At 48.4% G+C, this 21,199-nt stretch overlaps 7 protein-coding genes across 7 annotated transcripts; 3 read left to right on the top strand and 4 right to left on the bottom strand.

Moving 5' to 3' along the window:
* Positions 1–182: 182 nt before the first annotated feature.
* On the top strand, positions 183–3,102 carry F5891DRAFT_1211696 (cytochrome P450; the record flags this gene model as incomplete). The annotated part of the gene is made up of 13 exons (XM_041369210.1): positions 183–309; positions 368–462; positions 518–606; positions 656–699; positions 753–890; positions 945–1,083; positions 1,137–1,426; positions 1,477–1,543; positions 1,597–1,848; positions 1,899–2,216; positions 2,270–2,302; positions 2,360–2,388; positions 2,440–3,102. 13 exons carry the CDS (start codon positions 183–185, stop codon positions 2,649–2,651), a joined length of 1,833 nt encoding a protein of 610 aa, XP_041228903.1. The 3' UTR covers positions 2,652–3,102.
* F5891DRAFT_1211674 (major facilitator superfamily domain-containing protein) lies at positions 2,468–5,086 on the bottom strand. The gene is made up of 10 exons (XM_041369209.1): positions 4,634–5,086; positions 4,571–4,590; positions 4,411–4,518; positions 4,276–4,361; positions 4,215–4,227; positions 3,934–4,164; positions 3,518–3,895; positions 3,355–3,471; positions 3,160–3,300; positions 2,468–3,102 (listed from the first exon to the last, which is right to left on the bottom strand). The coding sequence occupies exons 1-10, from the start codon at positions 4,775–4,777 to the stop codon at positions 2,901–2,903; spliced, it is 1,440 nt and encodes a 479-aa protein (XP_041228902.1). The 5' UTR covers positions 4,778–5,086; the 3' UTR covers positions 2,468–2,900.
* Positions 5,087–6,360: 1,274 nt separating this feature from the next.
* On the top strand, positions 6,361–9,965 carry F5891DRAFT_1018790 (uncharacterized protein). Its single transcript, XM_041361052.1, is given in 20 exon segments — positions 6,361–6,404; positions 6,450–6,663; positions 6,712–6,983; positions 7,027–7,104; positions 7,115–7,116; positions 7,199–7,298; positions 7,348–7,385; positions 7,435–7,455; positions 7,501–7,542; positions 7,588–7,643; positions 7,692–7,790; positions 7,837–7,935; positions 7,983–8,082; positions 8,130–8,167; positions 8,220–8,443; positions 8,505–8,708; positions 8,758–9,079; positions 9,136–9,283; positions 9,337–9,429; positions 9,479–9,965. The coding sequence occupies 20 exon segments, from the start codon at positions 6,381–6,383 to the stop codon at positions 9,735–9,737; spliced, it is 2,433 nt and encodes an 810-aa protein (XP_041228901.1). The 5' UTR covers positions 6,361–6,380; the 3' UTR covers positions 9,738–9,965.
* Positions 9,897–12,836, top strand: F5891DRAFT_1018784 (uncharacterized protein; the record flags this gene model as incomplete). The annotated part of the gene is made up of 8 exons (XM_041361051.1): positions 9,897–9,905; positions 10,082–10,421; positions 10,474–11,047; positions 11,102–11,411; positions 11,462–11,803; positions 11,856–12,523; positions 12,609–12,630; positions 12,790–12,836. 8 exons carry the CDS (start codon positions 9,897–9,899, stop codon positions 12,820–12,822), a joined length of 2,298 nt encoding a protein of 765 aa, XP_041228900.1. The 3' UTR covers positions 12,823–12,836.
* An 878-nt stretch (positions 12,837–13,714) lies between these two features.
* On the bottom strand, positions 13,715–15,512 carry F5891DRAFT_1127194 (tRNA A64-2'-O-ribosylphosphate transferase; the record flags this gene model as incomplete). Its single annotated transcript, XM_041364159.1, has 7 exons — positions 13,715–13,896; positions 13,966–14,491; positions 14,546–14,770; positions 14,829–15,060; positions 15,115–15,227; positions 15,275–15,315; positions 15,368–15,512. The coding sequence occupies 7 exons, from the start codon at positions 15,510–15,512 to the stop codon at positions 13,715–13,717; spliced, it is 1,464 nt and encodes a 487-aa protein (XP_041228899.1).
* Positions 15,513–16,997: 1,485 nt separating this feature from the next.
* Positions 16,998–17,888, bottom strand: F5891DRAFT_96980 (uncharacterized protein). Its single transcript, XM_041376325.1, has one exon. It carries the CDS (start codon positions 17,599–17,601, stop codon positions 17,146–17,148), a length of 456 nt encoding a protein of 151 aa, XP_041228898.1. The 5' UTR covers positions 17,602–17,888; the 3' UTR covers positions 16,998–17,145.
* Positions 17,889–19,227: 1,339 nt separating this feature from the next.
* On the bottom strand, positions 19,228–20,592 carry F5891DRAFT_977901 (initiator tRNA phosphoribosyl transferase-domain-containing protein; the record flags this gene model as incomplete). The annotated part of the gene is made up of 7 exons (XM_041376743.1): positions 19,228–19,457; positions 19,516–19,584; positions 19,761–19,815; positions 19,870–19,902; positions 20,159–20,340; positions 20,408–20,519; positions 20,557–20,592. The coding sequence occupies 7 exons, from the start codon at positions 20,590–20,592 to the stop codon at positions 19,228–19,230; spliced, it is 717 nt and encodes a 238-aa protein (XP_041228897.1).
* Positions 20,593–21,199: the final 607 nt, after the last annotated feature.

Below are 21,199 nucleotides of genomic sequence, written 5' to 3'. Positions count from 1 at the left end.
CCTGTCCTGAGGTTCTATGAATTTTGCCAAGGACAGCCATTGACGTTGAAAGAATCCAAATGCACAGCCAATCATTGCTACTACAAGTGTTGAACTGCGGCCTGCGCATCGGCAGACACGTAAGCTCACTTGAGGCTTCAAAGCGTCACTGACAGTCATCTAACCTCTCTGAACTTCCTATCATGTCTCTGATCCAAGTCTGCGTACTGGGTTCGTTCTCTTTCGCACTCTGCAAGGCCCTCGCATTCCTACTACAACGAACCCACGGCATCGACCTCGATGGACCCAACAGAGGGAATTGGTTGATAGGTACGTTCTGAGATCAGTCCTGATTGACATTCGACTACCCCGTCTGACATGTACATAGGCAATATCATGTCCCTCTTTGAAGGTGGTGTTGACTATTGCGTGCATATTGCAGAGAAATATGGTGGAGCAGTGAGGCTCTATGGGCCGCTAGGCGTGAGTCGTCCATTTGACTAGTGCACATCACCTTCCACGCCCTTGCGTCGTATAGGAGATCGTATATATGTCTGACCCACGCGCATTGTATCACATTGTCGTCAAAGACCAGCACATCTTTGAAGAACCCAACCAATTCATCATGTCAGTATTCTCTTACTTTCTTATACTGAATTGACTCGGTACTATCAAGGTCAAACAAACTTGTTTTTGGTGAAGGCCTGATATCCACCATCGGTAAGGTACATCTCTCAAAAATCTGTTCTTCTTTTAACACTGTGTATCACCAGGAGAGCAACATCGTCGGCAACGCAAACTTCTCAACCCTGTCTTCTCAACGTCAAACATGCGACGACTCCTCCCCACACTACACCCCATCTCCGACAGACTCACATCTATCCTCGTGTCCAAACTTCCCGCTGACGGATGTACGTCCTACGATCTCGCACTCTGCACATAATCTCCATTGATAGTCCGTGCAGCTCACAAAGAGATCGACGTCCTTCCATGGTTATCCCGTTGCGCTCTTGACGGTGTCTGTCAAGGTATCCTTGGGTACCCCTCCAACACCCTTTCAGCAGCAGAAAATGACTCGTACGCGGAAGCATTGCGGAAGATCGGGTATGTCTGGTCATTTTGGTGCCTCAACTCAAATGTACAATAATGCATTGCAGCCCCTTGATCGGAAAGCTCATGAAGGTACGGTCGATTACGGCGTTTGTAATGCAAAACTGCTCCCCATATTGGGCGAGGAAAGTGCTTGATTTGATCACGGTGCCCTGGCTCCCAACGCAGTTTATGGCAGACATACGGGAGATGCGACGCATTGTGGAAACAATGGATAGTGCCAGTCGAAAGGCGTTTTTGGAGAGAAAGGCAGCCATGGAAGCGGAAGAAACACCGGACCTTATTGACACTGCGTGTAGAGACAACGATTCGATGACGTCGATGATGGATATCATGCGTGAGTTCCATGGGTAATCCAGAACATCCTCGCTCAAGTATAATGCACAGTAAAGGCCAATGCAGTGTCATCCAACACAGAACGGCTTACGGATGCTGAGTTGTTGGGACAAATGAAGTAGGTCTTAACGTTCTTCCGCGTGTTGAAGACATCGATCAATATCGTTGCAGCGTCATGGTATTTGCCGGCCTCGATACGACCACCTCTGCGCTTGCCCGCTGCATCTATCTGCTTGCGCAACACTCCGGCGCTCAAGCGAGACTCAGGAGCGAAATCCGCGACGCCACCAAGATACTTGAAGAAGACGGTGACATGTCATCCGCAGAATTGCCTTTTGATGTCCTTATGAGCCTACCTTTCCTCGACAGTATCGTCAAAGAGACTCTTCGTCTCTATCCGTCTCTTCCAGTCATGGCTCGAGCGTACGTCCCCCTCCCTCCCCTCCCATAAAGTTATGCATGACGCACCACAGAACGTCCAAAGCAATAACCATCCCTTTGCAATTCCCCGCACGTTCCCGGTCGGGTGGATACACGTCCGCCGTCGCGATCCCGGAGGGCACCGTTACAATCATCTCCATCCTCGCTGCGAATCGCCACCAAGGGTTGTGGGGTGCTGACGCAAATGAGTGGCGTCCTGAGCGGTGGCTTTCATCCCCTCTTACTGCTCCCTCACAAGCACAAGAGGCAAAATGTTCATTGGATGGGGAAGATGCTGTATCCACGTCGAGATCTGCGCCTGTTATGGGCGTCAAGGATGGTGTGCGGTTTCCTGGTGTATACTCCAACATGTGAGTACTTATAGCGCTTTCCCATTAAAGCTTATAAGCTTAAATGTACATAGGATGACGTTCCTCGGCGGTAGCCGCTCCTGCATGTCAGTTTTCGATCCATCTCATGACATACCCCATTAATCAAATTCCACTTTTAACAGCGGGTTCAAATTCGCAGAAATGGAATTAAGTGTGTCCATACCTTCGTGTGCCGGTGTTAAAAACTAATGCTCCTGACCAGAACAAGTTATCGCAACGCTCGTGCTGCGTTTGCACTTCTCGCTCCCGACGGAACCGAATACACAAGGTCACGTGAAGGAGATTCAATGGAAGCTACGAGCATTTCATATTCCTGTGGTGAAGCCTCCCGCTGGGGATGGCGTAACGCCACAGGTGCCGCTGAATGTGCGGCTGGTGAAGAAGGATGATTTTATTTGGAACGCTGTTGTATGATATTGCGATGCCTACGCACCTATTGCTTATCCCGCGGACTCTTCCCCGCAATGTAATTTTGTAACGCTTCGCTGTCAACTATGATGTTCACGTGAACAATTTCTTTTCTTCAATTTCTATCATACATCTCGTCATAGTATACTCGGCTGTCGATCGTATAGGTCGACTGCATAAAATCATGCTATCCCACTCCGCTACACAGTAGTTTCGCCTATAAGTACTTGATGCGAGAGTCCCATGGATCGTTGACTACACCAGATATCTAAAACCGACAGGGTCCGGAAGGTCGTTGATATTCTTGACATCCTGCTCGTTCCTTTCAATCTGCGCATTCACCCACTTCAAATGCAAATGCATGACACCAATCATGGCCGTCGCCACCCCAAGCGTTGCGATGCAGATGGCGTACGAATAACGATACGTCGGGCCCCAGTTGAGAGGCCAGAGGAACCTATGTGAGAGAGAGATTGTAGATACTCAGCGAGAGCAGTAGAACGACGGGACTAACGGTCCAGCGATGCTCCCCACCGAAGACAGTCCACTGATCACAGCGATAGCGACAGCTCGCTTTGCAGGTTCTCTGACAAAAGTGTTCTTTATCCATGCCCAGAAAACCATTTGTCCGCCGGCGTTTTGAGTCATCAGGAACCTGCACGTCTTTGAGTACGCAAGGCATCGTTCTATAGGCGATGATACCGCTTACAGGGAAGTATAGCGCGCGGCCGTGTTCATCGTACAGAAGGATATGATGAATCCGACGGCAGTCAATGCATTGGATGCAAGGATAAACATGGCACGCTTTTGCGTACGGTCGGAGTACCTGATCGTCCATGAGAAGCGATTCGAGATAATTAAAAATAGCTTACCTTGAAAAAACAAAAGCGCCAATCGTGGCGAGCACTGATGGAGGAACAACCAGCAGCAAAGTCACCGTCATATCATATCCCATGCTCGCGACGAGTGTCGGGAAATAAAAGCCAAATGACAGCGCGATACGTTCGATGGTGAGCAAGATTGTAAACCACCATACCTTCCAGTCGCACAGAGCATCCCGCAGTCCTTGTATGGACGTCCGTTTCCCAGGCCCGTCCATTCTTCCATAGCCATCGTCTGCAAGGCGAGAGATAGCGAGCGATCTTTCCTCCGGAGTGAGCCATTTGGTGTTGTGAGGGAAACTAGGGAGTATGAACATCGCACAGATCGCGACTATGATGGTGATGCCACCTTCGAGGTAAAACAACCACCTGCAGATATGTCAGCTTCAGAAATGACGTGTACGAACGTATCTTGCCTCCATCCGGCTTGACCCAGGTTTCCCTGCATGCCTGTAAGTACACCAGATGCAAACAGGGATCCGAACGCAGTGCTAAGCACGCTTCCAAAACTAACGAGTGTCACTCTCACAGCGAGTTCGTCTCGCTTATACCATCCTGATATAAGAAATATGATGCCAGGGAAGAAAGGTGCTTCGGCGAAACCAAGGAGTAAACGGGCGAGAAGGGCCTGGGTATAACTTGTGCCGAACGATCAGACGCCACAATGATGAACAATGAGAATGCGTACTTCTGTGTGAGCCCTGGGTACGGTTAGCATTCATGGTCATGAGTGGCCGGTGTCGACAAACCTGTTAATGTTGATATTATACCCCATATCACCATACTCCATGGAATCAGGATGGCAGGTCTCTCTAGCCAGTGCAGAAACATGTTCCTGAAAGAAAGTCACAATAAGATTTCCCTCAACGAAGGATGCAACTTACGCTGGCACTTGCATGATAATGAAACCCACATAGATTATAGACAAGAGCGTCGCGTATTGATTCCCCTGCAGGTGCAGGTCTTCCTCAAAACCTGCCAACCGTGCGCTACTGTGGACAACATGAGAAACATATAAAACGAGTATGAGGATGCGTAACATACGTGATATTCCCTCTGTCGATCTAACCAATGGTAAGCACCAAGTAATACAGAGCTCGGACTCACATTGTTCATGATATACAAAAGCACGATAATGGACATACGTTGATCGAGCTTCCTCACTAATCTCTTCTCGAGATCATCGCGGGAATGGCTGGATAAACCAGACGAAGCATCAGTCGTTTCCAATTTCTCGTCAGCGAGAGACATCGTTCAAAAGAAAAAAAAGCACAGCAAGAAGGGTCGACAAGGCTCTTCTTCGCGACGTGTAGGTGAGAAACGAAGATCAATGACGATGCAGAATCCACTGGAGCGAGGAGTTGATTTGAATCGTCTGGTACAGTCATCGATTAAATATTGACTGGCACCCAATGAGGTACCTTGAGCAATTTGATGCTTGGGTCCGTGTCTATTGTAAGCATTGATCATGTGCGAGGCATGCAAGAGTCAGCCGACAGCGTTATGATAGGACAGTCTCACATAGGGAGGAATGAAGTTGATGGTAGAACCTGGCATAACGGTATTGGGTAGTGTAGATCAGTAATCTACGCCGGGCATCCCTGAGGCCTTAATCTGACACGCTCCCAGATGTGAATATTCCCAAACTGAGTAACAGTTCCAGGAAGTATTATTTGCCTTTGACTTATCATGCAGGGGGCATCGGCTTCTGTTGGCTTCTCAGAAACCCGTCATGATCCAGGTGCGGGCGGGTATTGGTGTCATCTTTGGCTTTACGTCAATGGGCATATTTTTAAGTCGGAACGACGTACCAAGGATAGATTCACTGCTGTCACGCTACCTACTCACCCCAATTCGACAAAGAACTTTGTGGAGCTGCCATGTGACAGCGATGCTTCGCGCCCGATTAGCATGCTATGCAGATGTGGAGTGTTCTCTGTGGCATAAAAAGTTATCCAGGCCTTTTCGCATTGGAATATTTAAACACACAGGATGCGCTAGGATTTGCGGGAAGTCTTCAGAAGTCAGTAGTGCGTGAGTGGAGCTGGTTAATCAAGAAGACGGCCACAAACCAGTGTCAATAGAGCGGAGGTCGTGAGTAATGTATATTGAGAGCCGGCCGTGGACGCCATGGCGCGTTTGAGTTGGTGTGTTTTGTTTGCGGGAGATGTGGCAAATTGAATGAGGTTTTGGAGTTTGTGTGGAGAAGGCTCGAGCGGATGAGTTCTTAGGCCTACGAAGGTACCTGTGTCTCGTATTTGTGCCTATCGATCATTGATTCATGACCACGACCACGGCTACCATTCGTCACCAGGACCCAAATCTAACAAATCAAGTCCTCGTGACTCCCACATGGTACAATGCACCACATAAAACAAAAGTTGATATCGAGGGAAAATCGTGCTGCCACACAGGACTAAAAATTCAGCTAATTTCTGTGAATGTCCCATTCAATAAGCAAGGAAGACGCTGCATTGCAGCAACAAGATGATCTACCCCAGTCCTGTGTGTACTGAAAGGGGAAGGGGACCGATATCGTGTAGTGGCAGCCACAAAAGAACGTCGTCCTGTTCCTATGTGCACCCATGAAATGGGGAGACGATGGGGGACTCACATCTTGATAATAGTACACCAAGAGACCACGGCGAGGGGGTGAAGAGGTAGGGAGAGGGTGAGAATGACGAACATCCGCGTGGACACGAGTACACCTAGTAATCGTGCCGATGAGGATGACCGTAGCATTTGCGCAAAGAGCATCCAACGGCAACCGCGTGAACCATCGTGACCGAGACCGCGCCACTGAACAAGGTTGTTATTATTTATTTGTACAGTCCATTTATCTCTTGGCATCGACATGACTGACATTGCGGAAGCGGAGGTAAGTTGTGTCTTGGGATTTGTCGGCAAGCTAAAAGTTTCAAAGAACATCTATACCAGAGCAGCGAAATATGAACTAGCAAAAGACTGGAACAACGCTTTCAAGCTTTATTTACAAGCAGTGGACGCATTTCTACGCATTAGCCGTACTACTGCGGATCCAAAATACCGGAACAACGCTGCCAAGGCATTAGATCGTGCTGGAAAGATCAAGCAATTCAAAAAGCTAACTCCCTTATCAACCGACCACTTTTCACATCGTAAGTAATCAAATAATATACTAAACCGTACCCTCTAATCCACATCAGAACCATCAATTCTCAAAAAGTCATCCGTCATAAACAACATTCAAATCCCCCTGGCAGCATCATCCCCATCCGATTCATATACATCTCCATTCAATGACCCAGACGGTCAACCATCACTCCCAACCCCTGAATATACATGGAGCCGTCCAAACTACCCAAATTCATCACTCCCACTCCTACCATCAGACATCATCCAGAACATAGTAAACGACTGCTCAGTATGCGCTTCCATCGCAGTATGCATACAACACAACACACGATTCAAATCAAACGTATGTCTCACAATTCCCCCTTCCACTCACTAACTTTCTCCAGTTACTCCTTTCCTCCTTGTCTTCTTCTAATGACGGAAGATACGAATTAAAAGTCCTCGTCAATGGTGATTTCCGACGCGTGAGTCCCTATCCTCTCACTTATACATCATTCTAAAGTCTGCTATAGATAGGTTCGTACTAACAAACCGTCAGAGCATACGCTTAGTTCAAACAGTCATCGATGACCGTCTCCCCTTTGACTCCAACAATAAACTCGTTGGAATATCAACGGGCCCAAAGAATAACTTATGGCCTTCATTTATCGAAAAAGCAGTCTGTACTTCTCTCCTCGTCTCCATCATGACATTCTCACCCGCAATAGTACATGAAACTCATGGGCGGATACGACTTTCTCGGCTCGTAAGTCACCCCTTCCCCTTCGTATAGTACTGACTTGGATACCTCAAAGAAACTCTGCCATAGACCTCCAGTAAGTCCCCCCACCCTACCTCACCCACCTCCTCACGCCCCACAGTGTCCTTACAGGCTGGATCCCAGAACACCTCGATCTCCAAAGGTATTTTCATTCACCTCCAACAATTTCCTCGCTGACAACCAAAAGCGCATCCTTTGAACGCGAACGCACATGGTCTCGCATCATGATTGCGTTCCCGCGAGGTACACCCCTTCCATCCACTCAACGACAAATACTCACACCTATTTTAGGGGACTGTATGATGACAGTCGGAACAAACGATAAAACGCCGCTCAATTACCATATACACAGCGTCAAGCTTCTTCCTTCCCATGATTATGCTATCACAGGTAGATACCCCCTCCCACAAATAAAGTTCGATATTCACTTGTACAGATATCAAAGAAACGAACGATGAGCGCTGGGTCACGCTTCTTGATTCGAGGTTATGTACTCCGGAGTGCGGCCAGTGCAGCGGTAGTGGGAGCTGTCCCAGTAAGTCCCCTCTCCCTTTCTACCCGTAGATGTAACAGATGTAACAGGGGTTCTCAATATGCGCTGGGATGATATATGCGCAACGTTCGAGGGGTTGTATATCAGCTGGAACCCGAGTCTGTTTGGGAGTTGTGTCACGTTTCATGGGTGCGTCTTCAATTTCACACGTGTGCCATACTCCAACCAATCCACAGATCATGGCAGCCTGAAAATGCGGAAAATCTTTCACAAGGTATGTCTGCTCTCAACTTACTTTGTACAGCGTTAACGCGCTTCGGATACAGCTTCTACTCACCACCTCCGACTAAACTATCAAAAAACTAAGGACTCCGCGCATCACTCACACATAAACGAAATCAACAAGAACGGAAAGGACTCGACAGAGACAGAAATATGGATACTCTTAACGCGTCACCTCTGCGACACCCGCCGCACAAATGAATACATCGCGATTAATGTTCAAGAGGATGATACGGTTTTGGGAGATTCAGAACATGTTGCACTCAAGGTGCGTTACTTCCTCTCCTTGGTATATCAGATTGATACAATAGGCGCACTGCAACGCACAGAGCAACTACACAAACAGCACACACCTCCTCTCACGCGTTAAAACCTCCCAATTCCAAACGCAGAATTCAGGCTCGCTCTCCATATTAGCCTGCTACGACGGTCAATTCGACCAAGTCGGATTCACCGTCACTGCGTATGCTTATTCGTCGGGTGTGATGGTGTCTTGGGATACGAGGGTTCCGCCCACGAGGTATATGCAGAAGGTACCCTTCTCATTCGTTCCACTTGATCAACAATGCTGATGGATGCCAGATCGACGGCGTGTGGACTAATAAAACGGCTGGGGGTAATTGCACGCATCCGACGTATATGGTGAATCCGCAATATCACCTGCGGGTGCACAATGCCAGTACGAGTATCGACAAACGGCCGAGCACAAGTACAAGTACAAGTGCTGACAAGCGCAACAAGACACAAGTCATACTCACCACGCAGAGCACTAGGGATATCTCGCTGAACGTCACAGCCGTGTGGTCGCAAGGCGAGCGTATATCAGAACTAAGTCAGAAAGAAGTGGTGGCTCATTCTGGGCCTTATACATATGGGCATGCGCGTGTCGCTGCTCATCTTGCTCGTACGTCGACCTTTTAACTGGAGGGAAACGCGGCTTATTTTTTTCATCTCGCGAAGCTGGCGACTACACAGTTATATTATCAACTTACGAACCGGACCAGATGGGAAAATTCACGCTCAAGGTAGAGAGTCCCTCTCGCTTTGATATAAAGGCGATACCACAGGAGGATGCGGGGATGTATGTCAAGACCGTCCGTGGGGAATGGTACGTCCAATCAATTTCAAATTTCACCCTTAAACAAATGTTGACATTTTTAGGGACTCGACGACTGCTGTCGGAGGACTGAGTCAACATCGATATCACCGCAATCCAGTGTACCAAGTAACCATCCCATGCGCTTCTGAATTCGGGTGCGTTCCTCCACTCCAAAGTCCGAATGCCCTATTTACACCTCTACAGTGCCCGTCTTCAACTCCTTTCCCGCGTCCCAGGTGTATCCACCAACCTCTCACTCTTCCCCTCCTCAAACCTCCAACGATGCACCGCTTCCTCAGGGCCCTACTCCGATGCGCTTTCGGGTGTTGATATTCCCAAGAGGAGTATAAGCCCTGGGAAATATTATCTCGTGCCTTCGACGTACCATGCTGGGGTGCATGCTCAGTTTCGGATTGTTGTTTATAGTGGTGTTTCGGGGACCGAGGTCGTTCTGCGTTCGTGACTTGGTGGACGGGGAAAGGAACTTTGGAAGAATTTCTTGAGAGTGGTACGCAAGAGTTGGCTTGTGGACAACTCGTTATAATCTAGTCTTGATGTCGTCTTCAACTTTATTTATTCACAAGTCACCTTATTGATGGGACGTGTTTAACAACGAATTATTATGACAACTGTAATAAAGCAACGATCGAACGTCCGCGTCACCGCTTGTAGCCATTGTTCGCCCCTTTAAGGCTGCATCAGTGCTACCATCTCGCCACGCGCGCATCTTTAGTTGCTACAATCTGTAAATGTTCGTACTTGCACTCGATGAGTCTATGCATTCAACTTACGTCACGCAGGGACAAGTCGGCCAGGGTTAATTTCTATGCCGTGCTGGGGAACGAACTTTGCTACATTTCAGTATCTGCAAACAGTAGAATCGCGCATATCTTCGAATACCTCAAGTCCCGCTATCTCGAAACTCATCAAGTCCTGAAGAGGATCTCGTATAAGCAATGCAAGTTCTACAAATTCAAGAACCCTGTAATAATCCTCGACGACGTCTTGGACGACGCCGACATCGTCCAACAATGTCTGGATGAGCAAAATTGGACAGAAGTGTTACCGGATAGATCTTTGAAAGTACTGGGATCAGAACTAAGAAACGATCATGTCTACTTGGTGATCAAGCTTCCGCAACTTGAAGGTGCATCACCGCTTCGTCTGTTAATAATTGACATTCTCATCCTCTGCTTCAGAGGAGGCCATTCAAAATGTGCTTAAGAAAGATGAAGAGCTTTTTCGTCACTTGCAAGTCACTGTAGCAAAGCTGCAGTCATGGACCGCGCGAGACGTTGAACATAACTTGGACGGTGGCACCTGGCTGACTGATAGCCAAGGACGGCCAGATTCAATCGCTGACATAGAGGATCGACTGGCTCGAGCGCGTACATACGCTGTACCAAACAACGACCCGCCATCTTATGCGGACTCTCCAAGGTTGTTATCAGGTTCAACCCGGTCGATCACCCCGATCACACCCGCTAGATTCATCCCCTTCCCGGATGCGACAAGTGACCTGGAAAATGCCTCCAGTTACAAGGCACTTTTTGATAACATATTTTTACCCGCTGTACCCACTGAGGACCACCCCGTCGATGTGAAGGATACCCGAGAATTCGCGGCCTTCTTCAGCGTCCTCCGTTCTTACCACCAAGACTGTGCTCTTCTGGTGAACGACTCCTCCTCCTCCCAGAAGGCTAGCAATTTCACTGTGCATTTTATATCGCCGCCTTTCTTTTCCCATCGTAGTGGACATTTTAAATACAGGGAGTAAGTGGGATTAATTCGTTGTTACAGCCCAACTGACCATCACGAATTTCTCAGGCAGACGCCTTGGGAATTTCCCATCTTTCTGAATACCAGGGATAATCGCAACGCCTGGTGCAAGTTCTCCCCAGCCAGCGATTGCATGGTTTCGTCTACGTCATTTCTTTGCCCCTTCATGATCTGTCAAGTGGTTTCACAGAGAAGCGAGTCCGATCGATTCCGCATGCTAGTTCAAGGCATCGCTCTTGCGCGCCTAGGACAATGTTTCATGTCAAGAGGAGAGAAATTCTTCGTTGTGGCAATTTATCTCCGTGAAACTTTGACTGCCGAAAGATATATCGTTACCCAGCCTGGTGCAGACAGAAAGGTCTGTCGCTCTGTTTGTAGTCGCTTTTTTTTTTCTCAAACGGAGACCAGGTATTCATTGTCCAGAAAAATTTCGACCTTACAAAGGCCGATGAGGCAGTCGCATTCCTTCGTGAGATGTACAACCTCGCGCAGGAGCTAGACGATTTGGCAGGCAAAATTGATCCAAAGAACAAGACACGCCTTAACGACATCAAGGTTGCCGCTTTCGAGGTGATTTCTCTTACGTCACAAGCTCAGCACAACAAAACACCGAGAACGACATTGGCCTCCGTCTTCGAAGAAAATCGTGAAGCCAGTGGCGTTCAGGATGATCTCGGCGTCTTTGATGCTGATGACATTCAAGGAATTTTGAAAAAGATGGATTACCAGATCTTGTTCATTGTATTTGGGGTGCGTACCACTGTAATCTACAATATAGTAACACTGACAATACATCTTACAGCATCCGTTCCTCGCCTTGGTGTCAAATATCGAGGATGATTCTCAACAAGGATATCTCAAATTCGTGAAAGAGGGGCAAAAGGAGATCGAGATCTTGCGATACCTCACGGGAATTGAATCTCCTTCAAACCACACCATCTCGCCAGTCCAAATCTGGTCGGTGCAAGGGGGTGACGTCATATCAATGCCTATGGCTGGCAGCCACCTTACCAGTCTATCCAACGCCGGTGCGCATCTATGGCCTGTGGCCGAGCAGCTGTTCGAAGCTGTTGACTTCATGCATCAGCATGGCGTGGCGCACCTGGATCTGAAGCCTCCAAATATCCTCCTCCCCGCCGACGGCGGCCGCCTGTCTATCATCGACTTCAACAGATCCGTACGCGTCAAAGGCACTGAAACAATGTTCCGCGGTATCGTTGGTACCATCGGATATCTTGCGCCTGAAGTCGCGGCTGGTCAAGGCCTCTACAGCGCAATCCGCGCGGACTTGTGGTCCTGTGGAAAGACGTTGGACGAGCTGTGCTCCATGTGTAGTCCATCCAGGGATCGCAACGCGCTACTTGAAATAGCTCGAGAGCTCATGAATGAAGACCCGAGACAGCGACCGATGATGTCAGATGTCTTGAAGAGGCTGGCGTATTACAAGGTTGATGCCAATACAAGGACCAGGTTACTTCAGGTAATGTGCTCCTGGCTCCATTCTTGGCGTGCATGCGGCACTGTATGCGAGCATTCGTTCAATTATTCCGAGCAGTTTCTCATCTGTCGCACCACCGGTATAACGGTAAGGACTGCAAGGGGAACCAAGGCCAACCTTTATAGCGGGAGGCTGGGGCTTTCTTTATCCAAGACTGACTACGATACAAGCGCAGGACTACTACAGGTCAGGACTTCTGCTACTGCACCAGGACCCCTGGCACCCCTGACGACCTGAGACCGCCCTGGTAACACCGGAAGTGCACGCTTGAGCTCAACCCGCTTGTATACTACGTTTACCTCAAAGTGAGCAGAAGATAATTGGACAGTCGACTCGATAGCCCAAGCGCCCTGCGTGCTAGTTATACCCTTGTGTAGAAGTAGGAATGTCGGTCGTACCGCAATAGCAAATGAAACGAATCAATGATCAATCTAACAAGACATTCTGAGGGTGATGCCTCTCGGCAGGATGCTAATCATCAATCTCTGAATCATCTTCGATATGCTGGGTATGTCTCCTTAGCACATTTGCTGTCTGCTTCTCCTAGTGACCAATGGCATACAGACATTGTTCTCTTCTCCCTTATACATGCTACATTCTATCATGTAAACAGCTGCTCGTGACTCTCCCCCATTATGCGGGGGAGGTGTACATCGAGGGAAGGTCGATAAACTCGTGGATGTATGTCAAAAACGTGTGTAAGAAGTAGTCCGCCTTTCATCAGTCAATCCGATTTCTGCGTGAAATAATCTCGTGGATTCGACGACTGCTGTTACGGGACCCAGTCAAAACCGGTGTCGGTGCAATCCAGTCTGTGAAGTAACCATTCTATGCGCTTTGAATTGAGGTATGCCCCACCTCCTCCCATCGCCCCAAATTTAAAACAAGTACTGATCACCTCATTAATAACGTAACGCCCGTCTCCAACTCTTCGCATGCGCCCCAGGCGTATCCACCAACCCTCCCCTCTTTCCCTCCTCGAGCGCAAATATGCGATTATGCATTGCTTCCTCGGGGCCTTACTCCAAGGCGCTTTCAGGTGTTGATATTCCCAAGGGTATAATCCCTGGAAGTATTATCTCGTGCCTTCGGCATATCATGCTGGGGAGCCTGGGGTGCATGCTCAGTTTCTGATTGTTGTTTATGGTATCGGTTTTTTGCGTTTATGACTCATTGGACGATGGGTTTGGCACGGCGGATGGGTAAAGAGATTTTTGATGTGGGGGGAGAAATTCGGGGGGCGAGAGGAGGAATTCGTTGACGCGTTTGAGAGTGGTGCGCGAAGGGTTGGCTTGTGGACAACTTGTTATTATCCAGTGCAAACGGGTTTTGATGTCGTCTTTGGCTTTATATAATCAAATGCAAGCCCATCGTCAATCAACAATTTCTTCGGGGGGTAGTTGGCAGGACGTACAAAGGACACCCTCCCGTTCGTACTCAAACTCGCCGCAAAATTCGCCTGAATCGTCGAAGAACTTTGTGAGAGTTGCTATGGCGACGCCGATACTCGTGTCAGTGCCTGTTTCGCAGGCAATGCAGACGCGGCGCGTATTCTGGAGGTGGAGAAAGATAAAGGGCATCACTTGTGGGAGGACGGTGTGTAGGAAGTGATGCTGGCCTTTTTTGCCTTGAGGCGTTTGGATGTATAGGACGCATGGATGGTCTTTGAGAGCGGGTGGTGCGTGATCTGCGCTGGTTAGATAGACCACTGCAGACTCGTCCCCGAGAGGGGAGGAAAGGTCGTGAGTGGTGCATATTGAGAGTCTACCGTGAACGTGTTGAATGGGTATGGGATAAAACGATGCGTTAGAATGTGAATCGATGCGTGTGGGGAGTGTATTTGGGGAGGATATGAGGGCTTGAACGAGGGTTGGTAGTTCATTACGGTTTGCGCGGAGGAGGGTCTGTTTGTGTTTCCAGAATTGAGCAGGGGTAAGGCCCTGTCGCGTAAATCGTATCAGAAATAACGGCCGAACTTGACGGAGGATACGTACCATACTCCACAGCTCGTGATCATCACCCGATCCCTGGATATACGCAAAACCTGTGATACGTCTCTCTATACCGTCCAAAACCTGCTTCGAAGCAGATATGCAGATGATAGGGTAGAATCGCCGTTCAGCATCGGTATCAGGAAATTTTGGGAATATAGTGGTGCTGGGCGTTATCCAAATCGGGCGGAGGGGGTATTGCAGTTTCGGGAGTACGTAGAACGAAGTCTACAAATCCACAATTTGAGATACCCAAGACTCGGGGTTAAAAAAGAATAAGACTGACAGCAAGATCATCTGCCCACCCATCTAACTTTTGTTCTATCTGATCATGTTCCTGTGCGCTGACCACCCCAGGTGGAGTGTACAATTTCGTGTTCCAAGCATCCGTGTCCACGTTTAAGTTCGAAGTGGTTTTAAGGACAACTCGATTTATTACTGCACACCAGATTGGAACGGTCTTAGAAAGTGCGTCTGGCATGCGTTTCCCTGCTCTCGTAGAATCCACCAAGAGCAGTCTGGGGCCCACACGTTATACAGTTTGATATCATCGATGTAAGTGGCGCACGAACCCTGCGTGCGCACAAATCAAAGGTAATATGTGTAGATTTGGCCTTCGAAGATTGAAGCTCCAATTTCCGGTGTGTCCGTCGGTGGACTTGAAATATGCGCGTTCGTTTGATGCCTGTAAGAGTATTCGTGAGCTGCAACATGGACTGAGAATAGACTTACGGTGTCAGGGTCTGTGTACCATGCTCCGCATCGCATGTTGGCTTGTGGACACATGAAGTGAGGACGGCAATCGGTAGTGACGGTGACACTCACGGATGAGGGGAAGTCTGGAGTAAGATCGATAGACTTGGTCTACGAAAGCGGCGTCCTCTGCAATGGAATGGATTCGGTTGTAGAGATCTTGCGATTCCTTTCGTAGCTCGTTTAGGGCTAGCGATGCGCCGTCCTTGTGGCCCATGACTAGGACTCTGGACGTTGGAACTTGTGAACCTCTGGGTGATAAAGCGCTGATGTCGCTTTCCATCCAGGAAGGAGCCGGGGTGTGCTAACATGGATACTTACCCCATTTGGTCAAGGCGGTTGATCAATCGATAACGGTCGCTACCGAGAACGCATTACGTTCAACTTGTTGTTCGAGAAGTCCAACATTAACTGCTTGTAACAACTTCAACAAACTTCATAATCCGCTCCCTTTCACAGGGACTGTGACACACCTGCTCACACGGATGGCCTGATAAGTAGGTTTCTTGGTAGCTTCGCCACTCCACTATATTCTTCCTCGGAGCCGGGTACTACTTGGACTACTAGAATGAATCTGAATGATCATCAAAATGTCGTGGTAAATCCACGTCCTCCATTAGACGCTAGAGCTCGACGAGCGGCAGGTATATAATGGGAGTAAAGAGGGATAGGGCTAGCAGGTGAGATATTTTTTCAAAGCATGATTATCATCCGTGAGATTTGTGCTAATCGTGTTGTCGTACATCACATAAACTCGTGCGCATTACTTTGAAGAATATTACGAGGTTACCGATCGACGCAGCCGCCCATATATTGTTGGCGAAAAGAATTATCGCAGGAGCTTTTGACAGACAAAGACAGGATGAAGATGGAGCGTGCAAACTGCAGAGCGCGCAAATGATGTGTGGATGAACTGACCTTTTTGTCGTCTTTGTGGTTGAACAGGGTCTTGCAACACTCGCCATCCTAACATCACCGATTCGCCACGAGACGACACCTCCAACATCGCCCGCTTGACGGCCGCAGCTGTCAGGACACGTCACCTAAGGTTGACGGTCAGCTGGGCATTATTCATACATGTTCTGATCGTCAAACGTTCGGCCCGAAAAAGCTCTGTTGATCGATTGTTCCTACGCAGCGAGGACCAAAATGGAGTGAAAGTCCCTGGGCCCCTCCATCATCTCCATGATGGGCTAAGGTTGACGTGCATGCACATCTAGTATTCTCATTTCCGCTGTTTCCCACACAATCCATCTCCGGTCTTACCTGGATTCACAGAAGCGTATAATGGCACGTCAACATCGTAAGGTTAATCAGCGCTCAATCTTGATATTCTGCACTGCACTTATGGTCAGGAAACACATGGCGAGACACTTCCATTTTTTTTACCAAAGGCGGGACTATATAGGTCTTCTTAGTAAGTATGCATCCCTTCGGCTCCATCAAGATATTGATACATGATAGTCAATATCTTTTTTTTTCATCTTTCAAATGAAGTTACATCCTATCAACCATCCAATCAGATCGAAGACCCGCTTAGGACTCTGAGCTAGGCAGGAGATATCCTTTTTACATCCACAAATCAAAATTTCTCAATCAGCCTGGATCTACGAGTCACCTAAGCCCCTGACCCACCGTTGCAAACTCAAAGCGTTATTTCGGACACGCTCCAGTAGATCAGCGACTAGATGTTTCCTATTTTTTTGCCGTGCGCCAACACATTGCTAAATTCTTTGAAAGGAATTTTCTGAACCGTCACCGTCACTAGCTGGCCTTCAGTGAACTCAGTAGGCCGGACGGACCCGGATCATCCGAAGGAGCCGCCATTGCGAAGCTGACCGTTCTATGAATTACGATAACTGATAAGCCGCACGACAGCCGGTGACCAGCGCCATCCCACACCATCGGATCACGACCAAAGCGCCCAAGGGTCTTATTGTTTCAAACCGTGAGCCCCAAACTTTACCTCTGATAATTTCGTTATATTTACGGGTATGATCCCCTTCCTGTGGATGCAATACGATGCGCCCAGCCACTCTATGTTCTACCAGTGCAATCAAATTACCACATCCACTTGCAGGAAAAAAGTGAATGAGCTCAAAACACCACAGGATACCGTAAAATTTCCATTGTACATACCGCACAAAATTGCAGATTATCATGCGTTCCACAAGCATGACATCTTGAGGCTCAGTCGGACACCTTCCCACCGATCTGGCCATAAAACACATGCTGTATACAGGTGCTTGTCGGGGACCTGCCGCCAGTAACCATTTGCATGCACAAACGCAAAGATGATTCCACATTCGTGGTCAATTTCCTGTGATGTGATGCCCCAAATATCCAACCTGTCATGGCAAATTGAGATCGCCGCACTAGTAGCGTTTGTTCCGTTCGTTCCATCCGTGGCCGCCCGTAATACTTGGATTTAGATGGACCTATAAGGTTTGGTATTCGCATCAGGCCTTGTTTTTTCCGCATACCGCAGGTTCTCCGACTTGACCTGCGTTGGGACAACATCACATAGTGATCCTTTACCGAGATCTGCTAGTCCGGCGCTTCATTAAGGTTTCTTACTTGGCCTTGCTAGCCGCGACGGTTGCTGTCACCCTCGGAAAAATATGTGAGCCAGAATTTTGATAAGCTGCACCTACCGGAAAGCACAGTACGTTGTTCCGCGACCCTTTCACCTCTTTAATTAATATCACCAAGCCAACATCTAGCATGAGATATGAGGAAGTCGTTGAACTTTCCTCAATTCGCTTCTATTGATAGGGTCTTCGGGCTTCTACTTCGATTTGCAGGTGGATCGCCCTTATACTAAGAGATGTGGCCAGATTGGCTTATTACTCGCTCGAATGCGCTCTAGCCTCCGCCAAATACCACTCGGACTATAAAGTAAGCAATCACCAGCACTGGTAGTCACCAACAAAATTTTCACGTTAACCATAGTCTGTTCTCCCTCCGACCACAAGAGCGCATGTCTACCATCTTACCCGTTAGTCTTGGTCGATCATCACACTGGTTCTTTGTCCAACAACTAATGATGGTATGGTATTCCACAGGTCCCACACAATGATCCCACCGCAGCTGCCAACTTTTTTGACCACATCGTCTGCTTGTGGGACAGTGGCTTGGGGATACCATGTGGCGCATATATCAGTGTTTCGGACCTTTCAAAACATTTGTCAATGCACGGGGTGAATGGGCCGGCAAAATCGGTCATATCATGTGCATGGGGCGACTGTGGAAGAGCCCCCATGAAACGGGAGAGCATTGTTCGACATGTCGAGGAAGTGCACTTGCAGGTGAAATACCTCTGCGACCAATGCAGCGCTTCTTTCACGCGCAAATCTACGCGCAACGGTCATGTTTTCAAGTCGCACCCTTACGCGTCTTAGTAGGAAATTTTTACGTTTAGGTGCTTATATTTTGCTGGACTTCTGGCAATTGTCTGCGATGCTGTACGTTAGTGTACCACCCTAGTATATATGTATGTACATTATCACATCCGGTCACCAGTCTTGGACAAAGTACTAATATTTAACCACAGTATATCTTTAAATTCATGTACATGTACATTTGATGTACATAGTAGTATAGTATCGTTTTGTATACATGATGGCGTTTTACCCTGATTTTTATGTTTAGGTCAGAACCCGCTCCATCCACATTAGTAATGTCGGGGGACACAGCCAGCTTGATCATGGCCCCAGCTCTCTGAGCAATATTAACATCATTAGAACCCAATCCCGCCGCTCTTGTGCGGACTTTGAGCGCTGAGTATTCATCGGGTTTGGCGTATGATAGCATCACCGCTGCAGAAGGTCGCCTTAATGTTGTTTTTAGGATGTATGTTTATTGTCTCTACTCCGTTTTTCGCACGTCCGCCTTTTGGGCTTGGCAGTAGAGTAGGAAAATGCTCGTCTGAATCATGCGCGTAGTTGAACTGCAGGGATTGGCCAATTTTTACGAGGCTGATCTCGCGCAGGCTGTGTAGGTGCTGGTGGGTGTTGCAAAGGCAGAGTAGGGTGACCATCTAGGGTATAGTGCTGCGAGGCAGGCTGTGAAGTCACTGGCGGGTGTTGCAGAGGTGGAGTAGTGTGAACACTCGAGATATAGTGCTGCGAGTGATGTTCCGATTCAAATACATGGATGGAAACTGGAGGCACCAAGTCAAGGCTTGGCACAGTGAAAGAGAACGGCCAAAAAACACTCACCGTCAACACGAACACGTGAGTAATCTTTGAGAGTGGGTGGTGCGCGATCTGCGCTGGTTAGATAGATCACTGCAGAATCGTCGCCGAGAGGGGAGGAAATGTCATGGGTGGTTCGTGTTGAGAGTCTACCGTGAACGTGTTGAATGGGTATGGGATAAAATGATGCATTATGATTAAAATCGGTGCGTGTGGAGTGTGTGTTTGGAGAGGGTGTGAGGGCTTGAACGAGGGTTGGTAGTTCGTACGGTTTTCACGGAGGAGGGTCTGTTTGTGTTTCCAGAATTGAGCGGGGGTGAGGTCCTGTCGCATAAGTCGTGTCAACAATAACGGCTGAACTTGAATGGGGATACGTACCATACTCCACAGCTTGTGATCATCCCCCGATCCCTAGATATATGCAGAACCTGCTTCGAAGCAGATATGCAGATAATGGGTAGAATCGCCGTTCAGCATTGTTATCAGGGAATTTGGGGAATATGGTGGTGCTGGGCGTTATCCAGGTCTGGCGGAGGGGGTATTGCAGTTTCGGGAGTACATGGAACGAAGCCTACAAAGCCACAATTTCAGATGCCTAAGACTCAGGGTTAAATAAAATAAGACTGACAGCAAGATCATCCGCTCACTCATCTAACTTTTGTTCTACCTGATCATGTTCTTGTGCGCCGACCACCCCAGGTGGAGTGTGCACCTTCGTGTTCCAAGCATCCGCATCCACGTTTATGTTCGGAGCGGTTTTGAGGACGGCTCTATTTATGACTGCACACCAGATTGGAACGGTTTGAGATAGCGCGTCTGGCATGCGTTTGCCTGCTCTCGTAAAATCCACTGGCAAGAGCAGTCTAAAGCCCGCACGTTATACAGTTTGTGTGTGTGCACAGATCAAAGGTAATACATGTGAATTGGGCCTTCGAAGATCGAAGCTCCAGTTTCCGATGTGTCCATCGGTGGACTTGAAATATACGCGTCCGTTTGATGCCTGCCAAGGTGGGTTCGATATTCGTGAGCTGCAAAACATGGATCAATCATCAATAGTAGACTCACGGTATCAAGGTCTGTGCACCATGCTCCGCATCGCATGATGGCTTGTGGACGCGTGAGGTGATGACGGTGATGGTGGTGACGGTGACACTCACGGATGAGAGGAAGTCTGAAGTAAAACTGATAGAACTTCAAGTTGGTCTACGAAAGCGGCGTCCTCTGCAATGGAGTGGTTTCGGTTTCAGAGATCTTGCGATTCCTTTTGTAGCTCACTGAAGGCTAGTGATCATATGCGCTGTGGCCCATGACGATCTATAGGCGTCGGAACTCGTAAATCTTCAGCCAGGCCAATAAGGCGCTGATCTCTATCCAGTGGCTCCGGAGTCCGAGGACCCGAGGCGTACCATACCTCATTTGGCTAAGGCTCAGGAATCAGGATTGCGTTAGACTTGTTGGTTTGAGAAGCCAAGGTTTTGCGAAGGTTAATATACTGCTTTGTTTTTACCAAAATTCACAATCTTATATCCCTTGGACAGGAACTGTGACACACCTTACTCGTGGACGCAATAGTGGAGCTCATTGGCGACTCCGCTACTACTTGGACCGTCAATCAAAGCTGTTTTATCAGACAGTAGTAGATCAATATCTGCTGTGGTAAATCTACATCCTCCGTCAGACGCAGCTAGAGCTCGGCCAGCAGCAGATA

This window comes from Suillus fuscotomentosus (genome assembly GCF_016647785.1).
Source record: "Suillus fuscotomentosus strain FC203 chromosome Unknown F5891scaffold_13, whole genome shotgun sequence".
NCBI classification, from domain to species: Eukaryota; Fungi; Basidiomycota; class Agaricomycetes; order Boletales; family Suillaceae; genus Suillus; species Suillus fuscotomentosus.
Note: the sequence above shows the minus strand (reverse complement) of the source record. Positions and strands in the feature narration are given on the sequence as shown.